The sequence below is a fragment of the Hyla sarda genome, unplaced genomic scaffold (assembly GCF_029499605.1).
Source record: "Hyla sarda isolate aHylSar1 unplaced genomic scaffold, aHylSar1.hap1 scaffold_236, whole genome shotgun sequence".
NCBI classification, from domain to species: Eukaryota; Metazoa; Chordata; class Amphibia; order Anura; family Hylidae; genus Hyla; species Hyla sarda.
In genome coordinates this window covers 214,871-232,075 of record NW_026609043.1, presented here as the reverse complement: position 1 = coordinate 232,075, position 17,205 = coordinate 214,871, and the positions used below count along the sequence as shown (strand labels likewise).

The window sequence follows — 17,205 nt, the reverse complement described above, 5'->3', positions numbered from 1 at the left end:
GTCACCTTACCACTATTATAATAGAGGAACCCCCCCCTCACCTCAGACTCCAGTACAGACGCCATGTGACAGACCATCCTATATGTCACCTTACCACTATTATAATGGAGACCCCCCTCACCTCAGACTCCAGTACAGACACCATGTGACGGACCACCCTATATGTCACCTTACCACTATTATAATGGAGCCCCCCCCCCTCACCTTAGACTCCAGTACAGACACCATGTGACGGACCACCCTATATGTCACCTTACCACTATTATAATGGAGCCCCCCTCACCTCAGACTCCAGTACAGACACCATGTGACGGACCACCCTATATATCACCTTACCACTATTATAATGGAGGAGCCCCCCCCTCACCTTAGACTCCAGTACAGACACCATGTGACAGACCACCCTATATGTCACCTTACCACTATTATAATGGAGCCCCCCCTCACCTCAGACTCCGGTACAGACGCCATGTGACGGACCACCCTATATATCACCTTACCACTATTATAATGGAGCCCCCCCTCACCTCAGACTCCGGTACAGACGCCATGTGACGGACCACCCTATATATCACCTTACCACTATTATAATGGAGCCCCCCCTCACCTCAGACTCCGGTACAGACGCCATGTGACGGACCACCCTATATATCACCTTACCACTATTATAATGGAGCCCCCCCTCACCTCAGACTCCGGTACAGACGCCATGCTTAATCTTCCTTTCTTCAGGCTCTGGAACTCTCTGTAAAGATCTGGAGATACGAAAACTACAAGTCACAGTATGACATGATACACAGCATGTAACAATATAATGTAAGGTCACCGAGGGTCCCAGAACCCACACAGTGTGACCCAGTCCAGGGTGAAGCAGGTACCAGGGCAGCAGTCATTACAAACCCTGTACAATCCTCTCAGCCTCTAGAGTCCATTATCAGAGAATTATCTCCATGGTTACAAACCTCACGTATACAGAGCCACGCCCCCGCCCCCCTCCCCACATGTATGTATATATAGAGTGCCCCCCCACCCTCCATGTATATAGAGTGCCCCCCTCACGTATACAGAGCCACACCCCTCACGTATACAGAGCCACACCCCTCACGTATACAGAGCCACACCCCTCACGTATACAGAGCCACACCCCTCACGTATACAGAGCCACACCCCTCACGTATACAGAGCCACACCCCTCACGTATACAGAGCTACACCCCTCACGTATACAGAGCCACACCCCTCACGTATACAGAGCCACACCCCTCACGTATACAGAGCCCCCTCCATGTATAGAGTGCCCCCCCTCATGTATACAGAGCCACACCCCTCACGTATACAGAGCCACACCCCTCACGTATACAGAGCCACACCCCTCACGTATACAGAGCCCCCTCCATGTATAGAGCCCTCTCCATGTATAGATTGCCCCCCATGTATACAGAGCCCCCATGCATACAGAGCCCCCTCCATGTATAGAGTGCACCCCCTCATGTATAGAGCCCTCTCCATGCATAGAGTGCCCCCCTCATGTATACAGAGCCCCACCCGCCCATCTATACATAGCCTTATGCTTATCCCCATCTGATATGAAGGATAGCCTTATACCTATCCCCATCTTATATGAAGGATAGCCTTATACCTATCCCTATCTTATATGAAGGATAGCCTTATACCTATCCCTATCTTATATGAAGGATAGCCTTATACCTATCCCTATCTTATATGAAGGATAGCCTTATACCTATCTCTATCTTATATGAAGAATAGCCTTATACCTATCCCTATCTTATATGAAGGATAGCCTTATACCTATCCCTATCTTATATGAAGGATAGCCTTATACCTATCTCTATCTTATATGAAGGATAGCCTTATACCTATCTCTATCTTATATGAAGAATAGCCTTATACCTATCCCTATCTTATATGAAGGATAGTCTTATACCTATCTCTATCTTATATGAAGGATAGCCTTATACCTATCCCTATCTTATATGAAGGATAGCCTTATACCTATCCCTATCTTATATGAAGGATATGGGAGCAGAGATCATAGACTGCAGATTGTCCATATAGAAGACTTATGAACAATGTCAGAAGCCTTACTAACATCTAGATATCTCCTCCTCCACCATCTTACTAACATCTAGATAAGCGATATCTCCTCCTCCACCATCTTACTAACATCTAGATAAGTGATGTCTCCTCCACCATCTTACTAACATCTAGATAAGCGATATCTCCTCCTCCACCATCTTACTAACATCTAGATGTCTCCTCCTCCACCATCTTACTAACATCTAGATGTCTCCTCCTCCACCATCTTACTAACATCTAGATGTCTCCTCCTCCACCATCTTACTAACATCTAGATAAGCGATATCTCCTCCTCCACCATCTTACTAACATCTAGATAAGTGATGTCTCCTCCTCCACCATCTTACTAACATCTAGATAAGCGATATCTAGATGTTAGTAAGATGGTGGAGGAGCAGTAGACAAGTGATGTCTCCTCAATAAGATTATAGAACACAATTACCCCAGAGCACATAACCTGGGGTACAGATATCCCTATATGGGGGGGGGGGGGATTCCATAAAACATAACTTTCATTGATATATATATTTAATATGTAACCAAAACAAATGGTGTTCAAAGTGAATTTAAAAATCCATGTACTATATGCCCATAGACTTCATATTATCAGGTGGGAGCTGTATGTGTGATCCCACGTTGTTGGCACATATGACATGCGCTTAAATCCATCAAATGCCACCTCTACATGTTTCAGCAAATAATCGCTGTCATGAGGTGGTGTGGCAAACAGCCTAACCACGTGAAAGGCCCATTATTTATAGACGTATATAACGCTGTCATAAACCTGCGCCCGGCCGGGAGACCAATAGATCTTCCATTTACAAACGGCCAATTGCAACAGGCTATTCAATCCACCTGATAGGTGTATATAGCCATGACGTAAATAGAAACCATGTGTCTCATTACCTGTGTGCGCGGCATCACAGCAGTCCGTCATTCCATGGGCGCCGAAACGTATCCCACGATACTTGTAAAAGTTGCGCATGCGTGAGCACTTAGAAACCAGCCATGAAAATGCTTATGCGCAGGCGCGAGAACTCGCGCATGCGAAAAAACTTAATCTCAAATGCATACTGGCTCTATACTTAATGCAGTAACTGTTATACATGTAATCAGGTAGGTATAGACAATAGCTCAGTGGATAGCCAAACAAAGGGGGAAATGTGAATCTAACCAACAAATTATAATGATATAATAAGAAAATACAACTCCATGTGTGAATCAAAATAATAAACTTGTAAATTACAAATTAAACTGGTGTTGTCAACACCTAACAATGGGAAATTGAAAAGAATAAGTGCATAGTGAGACATAAATATGTGCATCAATAATCACAAGCTAATGTGGTTATAAATAGGACCAAAATTGAAAGGCAAGTATATAAAACAAAAATGTTGTATAATTCTATAGTTGTTATACCACACAGGCCCTATAGGCCAGACGTCAGCCACCAAACAATGGACCGACATTCCCCACTTATATAGATGTATATGCACCAAAAGCATTATAAAGTATGTCATGTTAGATACACAAAATAATCATGAGTAAGGTGGACAGCATATATACCATAAAATATAGACAGTAATGGGGGAACATACACCCCACCATTATTGTTGTAAAAGTATCATTAGATGATTACTTAAAGGCTATATATGGATAGACTGAACATTTGAGTACCAAACTATATTTAGATTAGCCAAGAAAACCATAAGAAAAATTACTTACATAACACTAGAGGAAGGCTGCATAAGAAAATCCTTCATTAAGCCCAACTGGGGTCATGCATTTTAGTCTCTGAATCCAACGAGCCTCTTCTTTAAGAAGGGCTGAGTCGATATCACCCGCCCGGGGCCCCAACTTGAGCTGACATAAACCTATAAATTTAAGGTCACTCAAGACACAGTTATGTACAGATTGTATATGTCGTGATATGGGAGTGTCACTACATGTGCGTATTGTGCTTCAATGATGTGTGATAAGTCTCTTAAATGGTTGAGTGGTCTTTCCAATGTAAGTCTTGGGGCACTTACACATGGCTACATAGATGAGGTGTCTACTGCTACAGTTAGACTGTCTAATGTCATCTGCGAGAATCAATAGGATTAACAAGAATTGACGATGTAAGGACTGAGTGAGCAATGGCCACATGGAAAAGACCCCACCACTTTGTATGTTAGCCATGTGGCGGGCCTTGTCTGTGTCTCCAGATGGCTCCTCACTAGGTGGTCTCTCAGATTACGGCCTCTACGATAGGTAAGGCTCGGTCTAGGACTGATTACATTGGACAACTCCCTCTCTGTGGTGAGCAAACGCCCGTGACAGCGTAGAATACTTAATCTTATCCGTATGTCCATCAAAAGGTAACGATACAACGTATCAGCTTATTCTCATCTTGAACTTGATCACATGAGAGAAGCTCCCTCCTGTCACAATCTTTTGCTCTCTTAAACGCTTTTTTAAGATACTTTCTCGGATATTGACGTTGCCAAAATCTACGGAACAGGTTGTTACTTTCTTCAATAAATTTATTTTCTTCGGAACAGTTTCTGCGGGCCCGCAGATACTGGCCGATAGGTATGCCGCCCTTTAATTGTTCCGGATGCCAACTCTGCCAGTGGAGGAGGGCGTTAGTGGATGCAAGTTTCCTGTAAAAGTATGAATGTGCCCAGAATCATCAATATAAATGTGCAAATCTAAAAAGTTCAGAGACCTACCAAACTCAGATCTGAACAGCATGCTTATCTCATTTGCATTAATTCGAAAAACAAACTCATCAAAAAGTGCTTTCTCTCCGTTCCACAACAAGAGGACATCATCGATATATCTACCCCAAAAAATAATGTGACTAGTGAACTCACTCAAAAGATCCCCAAAAACTACTGTCTTCCCACCGCCATAAAAAAAAAAAAATTTGCATAATTAGGTGCACAAGAAGACCCCATAGCGGTGCCCTGTGTTTGGTGATAAAAGGTGCCATTAAAAAGAAAATAATTGTGCGTTAAGACAAACATCAATAGCCTGAGAAGGAAAGAACTGTGCTCCAAAAAAAAAAAAAGATGTGCTTTTAGTGTTAAGAAAATGTGAGACTGCTGTGATCCCCAGATGGTGCTGAATATTTGAATATCAGCTCTCTACATCTAGAGAAGCCAATGAAGTAAAGTCAGTAACCACAACATCTTGTAACTTCAAAAGAGTATCTTTGGTGTCTTGGAGAAATGATGGGAGTGCTGTCACAAAAGGTGCCAGCGCCCTATCAACATATCTGCTGGCTCCCTGTGTCAGGCAGTCATTTCCTGACACTATGGGTCGTCCACTATGGGAGTGGTCTTTTTATGCATTTTTGGCAGCGGATAAAACGTGGAAATTGTTGGGTTGGGATTGTACATATATTTAAATTCATTATTTTAAATAAGTTGCTTATCCTTGGCAGCTGTGAGAAGTTGTTTGAATTCATTTAAATACCTGCTAGAAGGGTCAGAGGATAACACATTTATCAGGGTCAGTAAGCAGGTCAGAAACCATAGCCTTATACCTATCCCTATCTTATATGGAGGATAGCCTTATACCCATTAGGGATCGACCGATATCGTTTTTTTTTAGGGCCGATACCGATAATCGGTGGAGGTTAGGGCCGATAACTTATACCGATATTCCGGTATAAGCTATCAGCTATTTATCCCCCCGCGACACGGCTGCAGATCATTGATTTAAAGCGGGCGCTTTAAATCAATGCACTGCAGTGGCTTTTGCGGTGCCATAGGCCGCCGCCGCCACCCGCTTCTCTCCCCCTACCTGTCAGGGTGGTCCGGGCCATCCATCCTTCCTGTAGTGTACGGGGGCGTTCCGGGCTGTCCTTCTCCACTCAGGGCAGGCTCCGGCCTAGTACGCTGCATAGACGCCGCTGCGCAGTGATGCCCGCGCGCAGCGACGCACCTGACGTCACGGCGTAGCGGCGTCTGTGCAGCGTACTAGGCAGGAGCCTGCCCGGAGTGGAGAAGATGACCGCCGGAGAAGAAGGACAGCCCGGACCGGTTCACCCGGAACGCCCCCGGACACTACAGGAACAATGGATGGCCCGGACCACCCCCATTACAGGTAAGTTTAATTTTTTTATTGACTCGGAGGGTGGGGGAGGGGCCCGACCAGTATAGCGGCATGGGCAAAAATCCATACCGGTATACCGCCCAGCACTATGGTGTGGGGGGGGGGGGGGTTAGTGCGACGCGGTGGGTCGGGGGGGCGGTCACGGTCCGGTGGGGGCGGTGCGGGGGGCAGGGCATTATCGGCAAGGTAATTGCCGATACCGATAATGCCCAAAATCGTGATTATCGGCCATACCGATAATCGGTCGATCTTTAATACCCATTTCTATCTTATATGAAGGATAGCCTTGTACCCATCTCTATCTTATATGAAGGATAGCCTTGTACCTATCCCTATCTTATATGAAGGATAGCCTTGTAGCTATACCTCATTTCCCATTTGGCGGATCCCTCCAGGAACATCAACCCTGGGGCAAATCTTTGTGCATCAGCAAAAAAGACCAAAACAATTGAGACCTTTTGCATTATCTCTGATAAAGAGTTACACAAAATGGGACCAGAGCCCCGAGGTCTCCACTGGTAATCTTGGTTCTGAATATTCTCCACTGACTACAATCCTCCCTGATCCAATGTTTTTCATCTTGCAATCCATGGGATTTTAGATGTTCCACAATCCTATCCTTTAGTAGGGTTTCCATTAGTTTCCCCACTATAGATGTCAGACTTACTGGCCCATAGCTGCTTGATTCCTCCCTACTACCTTTCTTGTGAATGGGCACAACATTTGTTAATTTCCAATCTTCTGGGACGACTCCTGTTACCAGTGATTGGTTAAATCTGTTAAGGGTTTTGCTAGTTCACCACTTAGCTCTTTTAATAGCTTTGGGTGTATCCCATCAGGTCCCTGCGACTTATTTGTCTTAAGGTGTACCTGTCAGATCGCCCCCCCAATAAACTATTCTGTTACTTTCTCATCCTGATAATGTACATATAATTTTTATGTCTCCATTACTGATATTTCACTAAAAATAGCACATTACAGCTGCTAAATGTCTTTACCATCTTCCCAAAGAGAGGGGGTGTGTCCTTCTCTTGCCTGCACTGTGATGACTCCTCGCCTCCCTCACTCAGCTTACTCACTGCTCTGGGGAGCCTGGCAGCCCTGCTCTGTAACGCTTTCCTCTCTGGTTTTATGCTGTACACACAGGATTCTTGGAGACTGCCTGTACTCTACCACCAAAGACAATACAGTGAGTGTATAACTTCCATCCTTCTAAATTAGTGCAAAGGTTTAGTGCTAAAAGTGCAGTGTTTTTATACACCTTCATTTTCTATAAGCTCCTATGTCATTCATGGTTATCATCTTTTGCCAGTCTTGTAATGCGGGGACTTCTAGTTTTGGAATAGTTGGAGGTACAGTGTTTGGATTATTTTTACAGCAGTGTTGCCTTCAGCTTTTGCAAAACTACAACTCTCAGCATGCCCAGACATCCTTTGACTGTCCAGTCATGCTTGGAGTTGTAGTTTTGCAACAGCTGGAGGCACATGAAGTATATTAGAAAAACTATGTTATACATCTTGGCAAAACAATAAAGAGTTTTTATGTCTGACAGCACCCATTTATACAGCTGAACCTCCTCCTCCACCTTAGAAAGCATTAAAGCATTTATTAGTCTCTCTCCCTGAGATCTCTCTCATTTTCTTTTATAAATACATCTGAGTTTTTACAAAAGGCAGTAGGCTTGTCCTTTATCCTCTTCTACAGATATTCCTTCCTTTGTTTTTAAATTTAGTTTTACATTTCCCTTTTTCATTCATATATCTGAATAAAGTCTTATTCTCCTTTTCCTAATGACTGATCTGGTTTCTCTTCTACCCGTGCTTTAGAAGCTCTTATAACTTGCTTTGCCTCTTTCTGCCTAATCTTCTAGACTTCTTCCTTGCTCTGGGTATTTTATTTTTATAATTACTGAATGCAGCTTTTTGTTTAGGACTTTGGCCACTTCTGTAGAGTACCACATTGGTCTCTTCCTTTTTTTGCTCACCACTCAGGACCACACAGATGTCTACAGGACGAGGTTCAGACTACTTACCCTGCATCTCCGCAGAAGACTCCGCCACATCTGCCTGTCATGCAAGAAACAAGAACATCAGCAAGAAAGCAGCCAGAACTCCACCCCACCCCCCAGAACTGCGCTGAGGAGCAACTAAGAGGAACCCAAAAAGAGGAGACAGGAGAGGACAAGATCATGCTGAGGAGCAACCAGGAGGGACCCAGAGAGGAGAGGACAGGAGTGTGCTGAGGATGTGGGCGTGGCCTGCATGGGGAGCTGAGCGGACGTGCGCTGCTGAGCTCCCGCTTTCCCTGTCAGCTATCCTGCTATTTATCCTGTATACTCCCCCCTGACCCACGGTACCACTGACCGGAGGGTACCTCTGAAGACTGGGGACGCTCTGGACTGGCGGTGCTCCGCTCTGCCGTTTTATTCCGGTGCCGGCAGAGGCCCTGCAGCGTCTGTGCCTGGGCTGCGGTGGTGACCGGGAAGAGGAGGTGCTGGGACACTAACAGCCTGCGGCGGCGAGGTGTCGGAGGTCTCCCCATCTGATTCCTGCAGGTCTGAGAGGTCCTGGAGTTTTCCTGTGGTGTGGCCACCATTATTGGCCTTCGTGGGCGGGGCCTATTGCCAGTCTGGTTGTCTAGACAACCCCCGCTCCTTGAGCAGCAGAGGCCCTGGATTCTTGCTGTGGCCGACGGTGGGATGTAAAGGCTGGCTTTTATTCTGAACATTGTTGTGAGTGCCCATATTAAGCTGGGGGTACCTGACCCCGAGACTGTGCTCCTCATCTCTCCTGGGGCATGCTGGACTTTGTAGTGGGATCTCTGGCACTGCTGCAGGCCCCTTTAACCCTCGCTGTACTGGACTGTCTCTGCTCCACTTGTCCTGTACCACCTCGAGACTCTCCCCTGTACTGTGGGACCTTTTGCTATCTTACTGGGAGCAGGGTGTCTGGGGGCCGCGAGCTGGTCTCCCTGCGATTGGTCCTTTCCTTTGCTCATACTCCTCGAGTGGCTGTCAAAGTCTCCTCATGGGAGGCTCTCAGGGCAAGTCTAAGCGCAATAAGTCGGGTGTTGGAGTATTCCTTCCCAATATGGACGATGATGCTTCTTCTGATGGTGGTCACTCTGAGGCTAGTGGCTAGTCCCTATGGGACTCTGTGGCACAGACACCCTTATCTACTAAAGTGGCGGCTAATGCAGCCAGGTCCTTAAGCCAATTTTCAAGAACCCAAGAGCCCTCGGGCAGTGCCTTGCCTCCCCAGAGTGGGCAAGGGGCGAGCCATCCAGCTGATCCGTCACTTCAAACCTCTCCTTCCCAGATGCCGTATGATAGGACTCTGTTGGACCTCCGTTTTACTGAAATTCTGTCTACCATTACTTCCTGTCACACTTCTATGATCACTGAAATGGATGAGCTTAAACAGGAGTTTGTCATTTTGCGTCACGAGACTCAAAAGCTGCACCACGGAAGTGGAGAACAGGGTCTCGATGGTGGAAGACACACTCCGTCCCATCCCTCAGCAAATCTCTGACCTGCAGCGACAGCTTCGGGGTGTGGTGGATAGAGCTGATGACTTTGAAAACCAACGCAACAATGTCAGGCTTGTGGGCCTCCCTGAGAAAGCAGAGGGCGTTGATCTGGTGGCCTTCCTTGAGTCCTGGCTGAGAGAGAGTTACTTCCTGTGGATACGTTTTCTCCTTTCTTCTCGGTGGAGCGAGCTCATAGGGTCCCTGCCAGACATCCTGTGCCTGGGGGGCCTCCCAGACCCTTTTTGGCTAAAATACTTCACTTTAAAGACAGAGACGCTATCCTGAGGGCGATGAGGATGAAAGGAGAAGTGATCTTTGGTGACAGTAGAGTCTCCTCCTACCCGGACTTCTCTGTGGAATTACGGAAACAGCGGATCCAGTTTACGGAAGTCAGAGCCAAGCTTCGCTCCAAAGGATATCGCTATGCCATGTTGTACCCGGCTCGGCTGAGAGTGGTGGATGGCCGCACTACTAGCTTCTTCACCTCACCTGTGGAGGAGATGCAGTGGGCAGAGGACTCCCCCAGAGCAGCTCAGCTGCTGGACTGATGATCCTGTTGGGCTGCCTACTCTCTGAGTTAGTTAGCAGTAGGCTGTAAGAGATCGGTGTCTCTGAGGTTTGAGATCCCGTAGGATTTCCCGGGTTAGGGGGTCTGACCCTAGATTATTGGGGGCGGGAGACGGTGGTTGGTGGGTTTCAGTAGCTCCTGCACTCGCCCGTTACGACTTGTAGTTTTTATTGCTTTACTCTGTTCATGTTTGGTGTTTTGTCCTTGTTGTCTGTTCGTCCTGTTTGTCTGCATGTGGTGTGCATGGGAGCTCCTGTAGAAGAAGGTAGGCACTGCTGGAAGTATGTCTTGGTTTCATGATGGGGTCCCTTAGGGAGTTGAGCTGGAATGTCCGTGGCCTGAATTCCAAAGTTCAAGAGAGTGTTGTGCCTAGACTTTGTCAAGAGATAGTCCCCACATATTGTATGTCTACAGCAAACTCACCTTACGGGCCAGAAGGTCTTGGCCCTCAGAAGGGCGTGGGTGGCAAAGGGTTACCATTCCTCCTCATCTTTGGCTAGAGGAGTGTCAGTCCTTGTTGCGAAGTCCCTTCCCTTGATAGTTTCCCAGGTTTCCTGTGACCATTTTGGTAGGTGTGTGATTCTGCACTGTGGGGATAAGAATGGGAAACTTTTAGCCTACTTGTCTAGGGAAAGTCGTCCTGTGGCTTTATTCCTAGTGCACGTGGTCGGGATGGGATGCTTAGTTCAGACCCGTTAGTTATTAATGATGTGTTCCGCTCCTTCTATAGCTCATTGTATTCCTCCTCCTCTGGGGTGGATCCTTCCTGAGAGGCTTCCCCCTGGTTCCGTTGACTTCACTCCAGTGCTCTGGCCTGAAGGACCCGTTCACAGCCGAAGAAGTGTCCAGGGTTATTAAAGACTTACCCTCTGGGAAGACTCCGGGGTTAGATGGGTTGGTGGGAAACTGGTACAGGCTGAATGAGGAGAAATTGATTCCCATATTGCTTAGGTTGTATACGGGGGCCTTTGAGTATGGCGCACTGCCGGACTCTATGAGGAAGGCCCTGATTGTAGTACTGCCTAAGCCTGGTAAGGATCTGACCTTGCCAGACTCTTATCGCCCTATTTCTCTCCTTAAAGGAGAACTCCAGAATATAAAAATTGTTCCCCATACTGCCGGCAATAAAAAAAATAAAGAGATGTACATACCTTCCTCTGCTCCCCCGGGGCCTCCGGTAACAAACTCCGGTCTCCGCCGCGATCCACTTCCTGGTTGCCGGAGAATCATACTGCGCTCAGCCAATCACCAGCCGCAGCGAAGTCCGACTTGGCCGGGGATAGGCTGAGCGGCAGTGTGAGAACGCTTCAGGACAATTCTTCACTACACCAGCACCTGCTGCAAGGGCCAAAAACGTCACACTGCCGCTCAGACTATCGCCGTCCGAGTCGGGACTTTGCTGCGGCGGGTGATTGGCTGAGCGCAGCAAGACTCTCCAATCAACGGCAACCAGGAAGAGGATCACGGCGGAGACAGTTACCGGGGGAGGCCCCGGGGGGAGCGGAGGAAGGTATGCGGAGGAAAGTATGTACATCTTTATTTTTTTACTGCCGGCAGTATGGAGAACAATTTTTATATTCTGGAGTTCTCCTTTAATGTGGATATCAAAATTCTAGCAAAGATCCTGGCGAACAAGCTTCGGGGAGTACTTTCCTCTATAATTCATCCTGACCAGACTGGGTTCATGCCAGGGAGGGCCACTGATATTAATGTGAAGGGACTCCAACTTAACATTTCCGCGGCAGAGGAGGATGTATCTCCTGGTTATGTGGTCAGCCTTGACATCTTATAAGGCTTTTGATTCAGTTGAATGGCATTATATTTGGTGCCTGATGCAAATACTCAGGAAATGGGTTAGGTTGCTGTATGATTCTCCTAGGCAAGGGTGCCCCCTATCAGCCTGTTTGCCTTGGCTGTAGAGCCCCTGGTGGCAGCGGTTTGCTCCTCTGCCTCCATCAAGGGGATCCCTAGGGGTTCCCTGGTTTAGAAGATCTCTCTGTATGCAGATAATACCTTAGTGTACTTAGCTGATGTTGGGGACTGCCTTGATGCTCTGTTCAGTCTATTGGAGAGGTTTGGGGTAGTCTCTGGGTTGAGAGTTAACTGGGCCAAATCTTCTATAATGTCCTTGTTCCGTGCAGGGATTCTGCCCCCTGTACTCCCTAATGGGTTATAGTTGGTGCCCAGGTTCCGCTATTTGGGGGTGGAGGTGTCTCCTACTAACTAAGTTTATGGCTCTTAATACCACACTTACTCGTTTGCAAGCGTGGGACTCCCTGCCCTTGTCTCTGGCCGGTAGGGTTAATACTTTCAAAATTATATTCCTCCCCAAGTTCCTCTACCTTTTTCACTTATCCCCTATTATCCAACCCAGGGAAATTTTTGTCAAAGCAGAAGGGGGGCTGTATTGGCTGCCCGTAATATGCATAATTATTTTCTAGCCTCGCAGCCTGGTGGATCGACCTGGACCTTTCCAACACCTGCACGGCCTTGGCGGGGGCACTCTTACGCTCTTATGAGACGCTGACTAATACGCTATACAGGCATGTTCCCTCTCTTTCCCTTCTGGCTCCTATCAAGCCTGCGGCCTGGTTGGTGGTTACTGGACGTTTCCCCCAGCTGGTTGTTTCTCCGAGAGCATCCCTGTGGGGCAACCCAGATTTGGAACACCTACGGGGAGTTGGAGGCAGCCGGGTTTTGGAGCTCCCTGGGACTCAAATTTGCCACAAACTTGTTTGGAGATGACTGTCTTTCCTTCATTTGCCGAGATCAGGGACCATTTCAATGTTCCTCAGGATGCCCACTACCGGTATCTTCAGTTGCGACATGCGGTCTCTGCGCAGTTTGACTCCCTGGAAGTTACCCCTGTCTTTAATGAGTTGGAGATGCTCCTGGGGACCACCGACCTGGCCAAGCCTATCACCCAGAGTTATGCTTTATTGCAGTCAGTGGGCGCAACTGAAGTGGATTGCGGATATTCCAGGTCTTTCGGATGACATGTGGAAGGAGGTTGTTACTACGTATTATCCGTCAGTAGTTAGTGCTCGGGATATGCTTATTCAATCCAGGTTTGTCCTTTGCTTTTATTATACCCCGGTGAGACTTTGTCAGATGGGGGTTTCTGGCTCAGAGTTATGTTTCAGGTGTGGGACTGAGAAGGGCACTTTCATGCGGTTTGGTCCTGCTCCTGTGTTGCACCCTTTTGGAGGGAGGTTATGAAGTTCCTGTCGGATCATTTGGAATTACCCTTCGTTTTAAGCCGGATGTCTGTTTACTGGGGGTTGTTAATGGGTTGGTGTCGGGCTTCTATAGACGCATTTTGATCCGGTTTCTCTTGTTTTGTGCCCGTAAGGTGGAAGGATGTATCTTCCCTGACCCGGTGGATAGCTCTAGTCAATAAGTATGTTCCTTTTTATCACGCACTATAGGTTTGGGTGCCCTGGTTGTTGCTGGATGTCTCTACTGACCCCCCAGTTAGGGGAGCCTCGCAGTCGTCGACTTGTTAGCCATCACGGGAGCTGCGAGAATTTGTGTGTGTGAGAAAGGATTGTCTGTTGTGTGGTGTTTATGTGCGGTTGTTTTCAGCAGGCCTGCCTGTCCCTGAATAATTTGTATGCTACAGCTTTTATGGTGATTTCTGGGATATGTTCCTGTAAGGATATGGAGGGGAGTGGTCTGCTAGAAAAGTTTTCTTACTTGTTGTTCAGTTAATAAAAATTTATAAAAATATGTTGGGTTTTTTTTTTTTTTAAAAGGAGTGTGCTGAGGAGCTACCATAAGGGACCCAAAGAGGAGAGGACAGGAGTGTGCTGAGGAGCTACCATAAGGGACCCAAAGAGGAGATGACAGGAGTGTGCTGAGGAGCTACCATAAGGGACCCAAAGAGGAGATGACAGGAGTGTGCTGAGGAGCAACCAGGAGGGACCCAAAGAGGAGAGGACAGGAGTGTGCTGAGGAGCTACCATAAGGGACCCAAAGAGGAGAGGACAGGAGTGTGCTGAGGAGCTACCATAAGGGACCCAAAGAGGAGAGGACAGGAGTGTGCTGAGGAGCTACCATAAGGGACCCAAAGAGGAGAGGACAGGAGTGTGCTGAGGAGCTACCATAAGGGACCCAAAGAGGAGATGACAGGAGTGTGCTGAGGAGCTACCATAAGGGACCCAAAGAGGAGAGGACAGGAGTGTGCTGAGGAGCTACCATAAGGGACCCAAAGAGGAGATGACAGGAGTGTGCTGAGGAGCTACCATAAGGGACCCAAAGAGGAGAGGACAGGAGTGTGCTGAGGAGCTACCATAAGGGACCCAAAGAGGAGAGGACAGGAGTGTGCTGAGGAGCTACCATAAGGGACCCAAAGAGGAGATGACAGGAGTGTGCTGAGGAGCTACCATAAGGGACCCAAAGAGGAGATGACAGGAGTGTGCTGAGGAGCAACCAGGAGGGACCCAAAGAGGAGATGACAGGAGTGTGCTGAGGAGCTACCATAAGGGACCCAAAGAGGAGAGGACAGGAGTGTGCTGAGGAGCTACCATAAGGGACCCAAAGAGGAGAGGACAGGACAGGAGTGTGCTGAGGAGCAACCAGGAGGGACCCAAAGAGGAGATGACAGGAGTGTGCTGAGGAGCAACCATAAGGGACCCAAAGAGGAGATGACAGGAGTGTGCTGAGGAGCAACCAGGAGGGACCCAAAGAGGAGATGACAGGAGTGTGCTGAGGAGCAACCAGGAGGGACCCAAAGAGGAGATGACAGGAGTGTGCTGAGGAGCAACCAGGAGGGACCCAAAGAGGAGATGACAGGAGTGTGCTGAGGAGCAACCAGGAGGGACCCAAAGAGGAGATGACAGGAGTGTGCTGAGGAGCTACCATAAGGGACCCAAAGAGGAGAGGACAGGAGTGTGCTGAGGAGCAACCAGGAGGGACCCAAAGAGGAGATGACAGGAGTGTGCTGAGGAGCTACCATAAGGGACCCAAAGAGGAGAGGACAGGAGTGTGCTGAGGAGCTACCATAAGGGACCCAAAGAGGAGATGACAGGAGTGTGCTGAGGAGCAACCAGGAGGGACCCAAAGAGGAGAGGACAGGAGTGTGCTGAGGAGCTACCATAAGGGACCCAAAGAGGAGAGGACAGGAGTGTGCTGAGGAGCTACCATAAGGGACCCAAAGAGGAGAGGACAGGAGTGTGCTGAGGAGCAACCAGGAGGGACCCAAAGAGGAGAAGACAGGAGTGTGCTGAGGAGCAACAAAAGGGGAACCCAAAGAGGAGAGGACAGGACAACATTTGGAGAGGACAACAGAGTCTCCAGGAAATACATCCCCAGCCTCATCTTATTCCTTATAGCAGGGCTTGCCACACACTTCACATTGGTGCCACCCTTTGTAGACGTGTATAGTTTTGACACCCCTCGCTGTACCGCAAACTGCACGTATCATGTCATGTGTCCTACGACATGATACTAGTATCAGCATAACAAATGTGGCCACTGACCCCTGTCCCAATCCATTCCCTCCTCCACCACCCCCTCCCCCCCCTCCCCGTGCCAATCCATTACCTCCTCCTCCACCACCACCACCACCACCTCCCCGTGCCAATCCATTCCCTCCTCCTCCACCACCACCTCCCCCCCCCCCTCCCCGTGCCAATCCATTCCCTCCTCCTCCACCACCACCACCACCTCCCCCCCCCCCTCCCCGTGCCAATCCATTCCCTCCCCCTCCCCGTGCCAATCCATTCCCTCCTCCACCACCACCACCACCACCCCCCCCCCCTCCCCGTGCCAATCCATTCCCTCCTCCTCCACCACCACCTCCCCCTCCCCGTGCCAATCCATTCCCTCCTCCTCCACCACCACCTCCCCCTCCCCGTGCCAATCCATTCCCTCCTCCTCCACCACCACCCCCTCCCCGTGCCAATCCATTCCCTCCACCACCACCACCTCCCCCTCCCCGTGCCAATCCATTCCCTCCACCACCACCACCTCCCCCTCCCCGTGCCAATCCATTCCCTCCACCACCACCACCTCCCCCTCCCCGTGCCAATCCATTCCCTCCACCACCACCACCTCCCCCTCCCCGTGCCAATCCATTCCCTCCTCCACCACCACCTCCCCCTCCCCGTGCCAATCCATTCCCTCCTCCACCACCACCTCCCCCTCCCCGTGCCAATCCATTCCCTCCTCCACCACCACCTCCCCCTCCCCGTGCCAATCCATTCCCTCCTCCACCACCACCTCCCCCTCCCCGTGCCAATCCATTCCCTCCTCCACCACCACCTCCCCCTCCCCGTGCCAATCCATTCCCTCCTCCACCACCACCTCCCCCTCCCCGTGCCAATCCATTCCCTCCTCCACCACCACCTCCCCCTCCCCGTGCCAATCCATTCCCTCCTCCACCACCACCTCCCCCTCCCCGTGCCAATCCATTCCCTCCTCCACCACCACCTCCCCCTCCCCGTGCCAATCCATTCCCTCCTCCACCACCACCTCCCCCTCCCCGTGCCAATCCATTCCCTCCTCCACCACCACCTCCCCCTCCCCGTGCCAATCCATTCCCTCCTCCTCCACCACCTCCCCCTCCCCGTGCCAATCCATTCCCTCCTCCTCCACCACCACCACCACCTCCCCCTCCCCGTGCCAATCCATTCCCTCCTCCACCACCACCTCCCCCTCCCAAACCATTCCCTCCTCCACCACCACCTCCCCCTCCCAAACCATTCCCTCCTCCACCACCACCTCCCCCTCCCAAACCATTCCCTCCTCCACCACCACCTCCCCCTCCCAAACCATTCCCTCCTCCACCACCACCTCCCCCTCCCAAACCATTCCCTCCTCCACCACCACCTCCCCCTCCCAAACCATTCCCTCCTCCACCACCACCTCCCCCTCCCCGTGCCAATCCATTCCCTCCACCCCCTCGTG

The 17,205-nt window shown here is 49.4% G+C and overlaps 1 protein-coding gene across 11 annotated transcripts in view; it reads right to left on the bottom strand.

The window, feature by feature from the left end:
• The window catches only part of RECQL4 (RecQ like helicase 4), a 105,871-nt gene that overhangs the window by 84,095 nt on the left and 4,571 nt on the right, over positions 1-17,205 (bottom strand). For 4 of the 11 annotated variants that reach the window (XM_056553097.1, XM_056553099.1, XM_056553096.1 and 1 more), the window contains exon 3: positions 688-755. In XM_056553097.1, coding sequence (XP_056409072.1) covers positions 688-755 — 68 coding nt within the window. Of the gene's footprint in view, positions 1-447; positions 467-687; positions 756-3,821; positions 4,013-7,198; positions 7,554-8,232; positions 8,267-8,573; positions 9,322-17,205 lie in introns of those variants that run through there. The other 7 variants (XM_056553092.1, XM_056553093.1, XM_056553095.1 and 4 more) reach the window with 5 other exon arrangements.